This window comes from Apium graveolens, chromosome 7 (genome assembly GCF_009905375.1).
Source record: "Apium graveolens cultivar Ventura chromosome 7, ASM990537v1, whole genome shotgun sequence".
NCBI lineage: Eukaryota > Viridiplantae > Streptophyta > Magnoliopsida > Apiales > Apiaceae > Apium > Apium graveolens.
Window position 1 is genome coordinate 143,646,617 of NC_133653.1, and position 7,935 is coordinate 143,654,551.

A 7,935-nucleotide genomic window follows, 5' to 3' on the forward strand; every position below is an offset into this window, starting at 1 on the left:
CTCCAATTTAGATTTTTCATTAGTAGATTGATCGGCATTTCCATGTGGTTGTTGTTGAAGTTGGAGTTGTTGTCTTGGTGCATACTGTTGTTGAAAACCAGGAGGGTTGAAGTGCTTTGCTCCAAACTGCTGATAAGGCTGCTGTACTACATTCTGGTTGTTGCTCCAACTGAAGATAGGATGATTGCGGTTGTTAGGATGATAAGTGGCAGGAACTGGTTGCTGCAACCTCTAAAAGTTGCTCACAAATTGAGCTGACTCACTAGATATAGTACACTGCTCCATTTCGTGCACACCTGCACAAAGCTCACAGATACTTGTGATCTAATTAACTCCATAGTTAGCCAAAGAATCCACTTTCATCCTTAATGCCTTTAGATAAGCAGTTATAGCCGTAGTTGTATCCACCTCCAAAATTCTTGCTACCTTGCCTTGAGGTAGTCTCTGAGTTGGGTTCTGATATTCATTAGCAGTCATCAATTCAATTAGTTCATAAGCTTCATCATAGCTCTTAGCCCATAAGGCTCCACCTGATGCTGCATCGAGCATGGGGTCTGGACTACTCTCCCAAACCATTATAAAAGCAATTGATGATCATCCAATCAGGCATTCCATAATGAGGATACTTTCTAAGCATCTTCTTGTAGCGCTCCCAAGCTTCACATAAAGATTCTCCTAATTGCAACTGTCTTTGCCATAGGGAAGAATTTTGTAAGAAACTTCTAAGCAAGATCCTCCCAAGTAGTGATAGAACCTGCTGGTAGAGAATGCAATCACCACTTAGCTTTATCCCTCAGAGAGAATGGGAAAAGCCTCAGCTTCACAACATCTTCAGAAACATTGTTGAACTTGAAAGTGTCGATAAAATCTCTAATGTATATGTTGGGATCTTCCGTTGGAGAACCCTCAAACTGAACTGAATTATGCACCATCTATATCGTGCTAGACTTGATTTCAAAGGTATTGGCTGTAAAGGCTGGTCTGACAATGCTAGATTGACTGTCATTGATCTTCGGTTAAGAATAATCCATCAAAGCTTTCGGATTTGATGTTGGTTATTCTATTACAATGATCGTTTCTTCTTCAACATTCTCAACTTCTTCAAAAATTTATTCAACTTCTTCCAGTGTTTCCTTACGAGATTGAGAACGCGTTCGTATACACGCTCTCTAGTGTACCTGAAACACAAACAAAGTAAACCAGTAAGTAAAGTATCTGAGTCAGTGAACTTTAACAACCACTGATGATAAGCACATAAACTAAAATTTAACACTGATATCCCCGGCAGTGGCGCCAAAAACTTGTTCGCTGTAATTCAAACGCGAAAATACACGCAAGCATACGCGATCACAAGTAGTATAAGATATAAGTCAAGTTCGTTCCCACAAAAAATCGGTTTAGGTTAAGTTCAGATCATGCACCTATGCAACAATGTATGATTATCGTTCAATACTAAGACAAGTAACAATTTGAGTTTTGATTTAACTAAGAGATTATACTATATAACATTAAATAAGAGAATTAAGATTGAATTACTTATATGAGAATAAACATGGGTTCATTAAATACTTCATTCAAAGTTTATGTCTTTAATCCTAGCATGTGATTGTGATGACAACTAATCAGATAACACAAAATAAGTATACGCTAACTTTCGTTATATATATACCCTACTATCAAACATCCACAATTAAGATAGAAGTTGAATAGACACCAATTATGCTTAGTCCCTATATGTCTATAAAGATTGAAAACATAATAGTTTAAGAGCAAGTTATCTATCGTGATTACATAGGATGAATAAGATGGTTAAAATTACCCGCGAATTATGCATTTTAGTTCATACATAAACCTATGCTAGCATGAGACCGTTCTAAACCTCTATATTCACTGTCACTTCAATAGAGATTAACAAACAATCTTAGATGTTTGCTACGAATCAAAGACGAATAAGCACAACCAAACTAGGGAATCATAAATCACCACAAACTAAGACTTAGAACAATTAACTATTGAAATCCTTAGACAAATCCTCTAGAATACCATGACAACGATTAGTTCATAATCGAACTCATCGTCACCATGGGTTCCAATGAAAACAAGATAATAAACAAGATAAGAGTACTAGGATTCAAAGAAAAATTGAAAACAAGCATCCAAAGTATCAACTATATTGAAGAATACAAAAGTCTTCTTCTCCGTAGCCATCTTGTGCTCTCTAGGTCTTCTCAATTCTCTCCCTTGGCTCCTTGTTGTTAAAAATGAATTATTATGGGTTTATATAAGCTTCTGGACGACCTAGGCTCTCAAAATCTCACAATCGTAGTAAAAATAGGATTCTGGGCCAAACAACCCGCGCGGCCGCCCCGCTTCCCGCGCGGGCGCGCGCATATTTTGTCAAGCTGGCGCGGCCACCCCACTTCCCCTCGTGGGCACGCCGTGCCTCTGAACTTTTCTTCATTTTCTTATTTTTGCTGCAACTTGAGTTCCGCTCGTCAGAATTTAGAAAATCAATAGTCCACACGAAGCTATCGAGATGTTCTTCAACATGAACATGGCCTAGGCTTCCAATTCTGATCTCTTTTCAAAATATTTCTTTGAAATCTCATTTATTCATCCAACCAATGCCAATAATGTAAAAACACCAAAACACATCAAAAATGCCAATAACTTGAGTCCAAAACACCAACTTATGCTTGTAATGAAGCCTTTTAACTAGATATAAAATCCACTTATCACACCCCCAAACTTGAATCGATGCTTTTCCTCAATCATAAACAGACTCAAAACTATAAAACAACCTAATGCATGAATGCAAGTACATGAATGCAACTAAATGATAATGCAATCGATCCCCTTAGAATAACCATACCCAACCAACAAGCTAATGCCTCTAAGAATGCAATGACTTAAAACAGAGTTCGAATAAACCCCGCAAACCAACTCAGAAACCAGATTCGTGCGTGTGTGGATGCTTAACAGATATACTCTCGATACTAGATCAATAACCATAACTTATCTATCATCAAGAAAATCACAAGTTTATAGACAGAATAGACGTTAAACGCATAATAACTCACAACACCTCATTTTTACTAGAGTTATACAAGGATCCATGTTATTATTGAACACATAACAAAGATGCTTATTTGACCATGTAATGAATGAGGTCCCAAAAGACTTATGCAATAATACCCATGTAGTGAGCGTTAGGTTAGCGGATCCCAGACTATCAAAGCCTTAGGTAACTAGGCACAAAATCCCCTAGAACTTAATAACTCAAGTATTACAGAGCTCACTCTTGATCAATTATGCATAAACACATACTTTTTTTCTCTTTTTTTATTTTTATCCTTTTTTTCATCAATTTCTGAATGAGTGTGTTTCATTCCATCTCATTCGACCCTAGATTACTCATAAAAATATGAGTCGGCTACTAGCCATTTGACGCCTAGCCTTATTCATAACTAGCATTGAAATCCTAGCTTTTCTCCAGATTAAAATTCAGTGTTCTTCTAGCATTAAGAGAATACCAAAAATTCTAGATATAAACAAGTGATTAAATCTCAACAAATAAACAAATATGATCATGATATAGCTCAAAAGCAATCCTATAAGACTTGTGATTTTTTTTTCTAGCATGCAAATCAATTCATTATGACTTAAAACATCCCACTATTCATCATCACCACACTCAAATTAACATCAACTTATCAATCAGAAATAGCTCAATCTAAGGGATCATGTTATATGCATGCAAATGCAACTATATGAACTCACATAAAAACACAAACAAATATGTCCTATAAGAAAAATCATGCAAAAATATAACTATAAATACAACTAAACATGCAACATGAATCTATATGAACCTGTATGGACACACACAAACTAATCCTTACATTATCACCCACAAACTTAAATTTTCCAATGTCCTTGTTGAAGGTAATAATAAGGATTTCAGGCATACCTAGTTATCAGAAAGATCACCCTCCTCGGGTGGAGTAATAGATGGCGGATACACGGAATCAGCACCAAACACCGACCAATCAATCTTAACACCAGTGGCTCAAAGAGCAGTGCCCAAAGCCTGTGTCAAGTTGGCCAGAAAATGACTGTGCATGTCATGCATCGCATCCATGCGTCTGGCCAATCTCTGAAACTTCGCATCGCTAAGCCCAGAACCATCCCCTCCCTTCTGCTGAGCACGCGAAGAACTAGCCTCTCTACGAGCGACTCTCCAAGATGTACGCCTAGCCGGAGAAGATCAACCAGCATAAGTCCGATCAGCTGGCTGGCCACCGGGCAAATGATCATAAGTGTAAGCCATATCCTTCTCATCAGCTTTTTAACCATACCATTCTTGCATCACTGCGATCGTGGAGCTATCAAAGGAGCACTCGGTATCTATAACTGCTCCAACTCAGGCCAATGAACACACATCGAAACATAAAACTTTGTCACAATAGAGGCATGAGGAATCGCTCCTGATGTCCTGCTCTACAAAAATTGCAGCATATTCTGATATATCACATAGTCGAGATCCACATATTCCTCATTCAAGATCCCCCAGTAGAATAGCACGATCAATAATAACATCATGCTGATGCGAAGATCGCATAATATTGGCACACACAAACGCATTCCATGCCCGGGCATACCTGTTCATATATGCAGCTGGAAAAGTGAGCGGCTCATTCGTGCCCTTCTTGCACTTCCACTGTGTTCTCGGAACACACAACTCAGCCACAATATAATCAAGATCTAAGTCATCCCTAGACTTTTAGACCCAATCCTCTTGCATCAGCTTTCTCGCAGGTTGATTGATAACCCTACGAATAGCCTCCGATGTGTAATCCACCATCAATCCACGAACAACAGAAAACCCATTTTTATCCGCCCTTGCATTCGGATAAAACTCCTGAAAAATGCTCATCGGGACAGCAGCAGGTATCTCGTAGAAAGTTTCTTATCCTAATTCCGTAACCATCTCCAAGAGCTTTACATGGCCGCGGCCGCCCGCTCTCCTGCGCGGGCGCGCCGTGATTCTGCCATTTCCATACGGCCGCCCCGCTTCTGGCACGGGCATGCCGTGCTTTTGGAAAAAAAATCTATTTATTTCTTATCGAACCTACTATACAACAAACATGGGTTTCCTCCCACGAAGCGATTGGTTTACGTCTCTAGCTTGACGTGAATTTTTGAATCAAGTTGTCGAAAGAACGGAGCTTATCAACTCGCGGTTTGCCGTATCTCCATAGTAATGCTTCAATCTCTGCCCATTCACCTTGAACTCTTGATCCGGATGCGTATCAAAAATCTCCACAGCTCTATTTGGAAACACAGTTTTAACCGTGAATGGCCCTAAACACCTCAACTTAATTTTTCCCGGAAAAAGTCGGAGACGAGAATTGTACAATAGAACCTTCTGACCGGGCACAAAAGACTTGTGTACTAATCTCCTATCATGCCATCTCTTGACTTTCTCCTTGTACATCCTGTTATTCTCATAAGCCTGTAGTCGAAATTCCTCGAGTTTATTTAGTTGAATCATTCTTTTCTCTCCAGCAGCTTCCATGTCAAGATTTAGCTTCTTCAAAGCCCAATATGCTTTATGCTCTAACTCTGCAGGAAAATGACACGCCTTCCCATACACCAACTGGAAAGGAGACGTACCAAGAGGAGTCTTGAATGTTGTTCTATATGCCCAAACAGCTTCATCTAGCTTCAAAGACCAATCTTTTCTTGATGGACTCACCACCTTCTCCAAGATACGTTTAATCTCCCGATTAGACACTTCATCTTGCCCATTAGTTTCAGGATGGTAAGCTGTGGCAATACGATTATAACGACTCGTGTATTTTTGAATTATTTAATTATGCAATTATGAAAATTATTAAATAAATAAAATATGTGTATTGGTTTTGACCGTTATGTGCTGTTTGATTATTGATGTGTGATCTATAATATACCGGGTTGTTCGTGTGATTAATTATGAGGTCGTATTGGATTGTTTCATTTTCAAAAAATGGATTTGGTGCAAATTTATTTGCGTAAATACTTGGAATGTCTCTAAAATTGTTTTTATGATTATATAATTACAATAATTATTTTTAGGATTTTATAAAATTGAGAAATCAATATTTTATTAATTATTTATTTTTAAATAATTTTCTGATTTCTTTTATTTGTAAAATCTATATTTAATTCTAAAATTCTTCAAAAATTATGAAACTCATATTTATTTAAGTTTGGAATATTCCGAGAATTTTAAAATTATTTTGGAAATTTTTGGGATTAGTTTCACCTACACGTTGGTTTGTTTAATTGTTAAAAATGAATATAAATTGTGTTTAAAATTTTGTTTTAAAATTATGAAATGTATGTTTTATTTAAGTTCGGGATATTTGTAACATTTTAAGGTTATTTTAGTAAATTTCTGGAATTATTTTATACACAATTTGGTTCATAAATTATGAATTCGGGGCGGAAAGAAACACGTAATTGCAGTCGGTTAAAAACAAAAACGACACGTATCACAATTGTTGGATACGTGTCTGCAGTCTAAAATTTGGCATTGCTTTTTCTTTCCTCTCGATCCAGTCTCTCTCAAACAATCTCTCGGTCTTTCTCTCTTTATCTCAGCCTCTCCTCCTCCTCTACTCTTCGTTTTTCTGCTTCTTGCAATTCCTCTGTTCTTGCTCTTCCCTCCTGGTTGAGCTCTGTTTTCGGTACTTTTTCCGGCCGACCTTTTTGTTTCGGTAATTGCCGCCTGCGATTATTGCCTTTCACCTCTGGCCGCCGTCGGAATTTCCTCTGGTGAGGTGGTCTGTGTATGTGTTATACTGTGCATGCGTTGTGTGTGTTTTGTGTGGGTGATGTTGTTGTGTATGGTTGCTCTCTGTTTCTCCGTGCCTAGCCGCCGCCCTTCGCTGTTTTCCGGCGAAGAGGTGGCGCGTGCTCGGCGTTGCTCTCTGTAGCCTCGGTTCTGTTATTCCGTTTGTACTGTTGTGATTGCAGAATTCGATGACTTGTTTTGTTATTTCGATTCAATTAGATGATTGCTTTCGTGATGTCGATAATCAATAAATTCAAATAAATTTTTGTGATTAATTGAATTATCGGTACTATTTATTCATAAAATTTATCGGTGAGATCTGCGATCGGAATCCCGATTTGGGGAACCTCCAGATTTTACCGCCATCGGCAATGAGCCTTGGTGAGCCGACGGTGGACTTGATGACGCGGTTCTGAGTCCTAATATAAGTAAATAATTAATGTACAAATTTTATTTATGAGTTCAAAGTGAAATAGTAGTTATATATTATTATTCGAGATTGGAATTGTGATTGTAATGGTTGATTGTTGGGTTGAACTAGTGGTTGAGATTCGTGGTTGGATTTTTGGATTATGGTTGTTGTGAATTTGATTGTTGTTGGTTTGACATCGATTTTATTCGACGGGTAGCCCGATAAACGAAGGAGACGCTGCCCGATTTCCGAGAAACTGAACTACGTAAATACGGGAACGTATCCGAGGATTATCGGGACGTCGAGTGACTATATATATATGTGTGTGTTTTATATGAAATTTGATTGTATGATGTGGTGAACTGTTTTGCCAAAAGTAAAAACCCTAATTTTGTAAAATGACGAGTATATGCATTTTTCCAAAAATGAACACCGAACCGATTTTTGAGAACGTGAACCCTAAGTGTTGCGTGGGTTATTATAATGCAAATAATTATGAGTCAGAATTTGATATCTTATGGGTAGATTGTTAGCGAGGATATGTCAAGCATACTTAGACGTCTAACGCAGGATATTTCGACCCTGTAGGTTATAGTCGGGAACCTGAAAGTGGACGATAGACTAAAGATGACCTAGTAGTCAGTCGACGAGCTTAGTAGAGTTTCAATAGAGAAACTTGAGTATC

At 38.0% G+C, this 7,935-nt stretch overlaps 1 protein-coding gene across 1 annotated transcript; it reads right to left on the reverse strand.

Annotated features, from left to right (window-relative positions):
- Nucleotides 1-5,206: 5,206 nt before the first annotated feature.
- On the reverse strand, nt 5,207-7,204 carry LOC141674078 (uncharacterized). Its single transcript, XM_074480804.1, has 3 exons — nt 7,186-7,204; nt 5,759-5,829; nt 5,207-5,659 (listed from the first exon to the last, which is right to left on the reverse strand). Exons 1-3 carry the CDS (start codon nt 7,202-7,204, stop codon nt 5,207-5,209), a joined length of 543 nt encoding a protein of 180 aa, XP_074336905.1.
- Nucleotides 7,205-7,935: the final 731 nt, after the last annotated feature.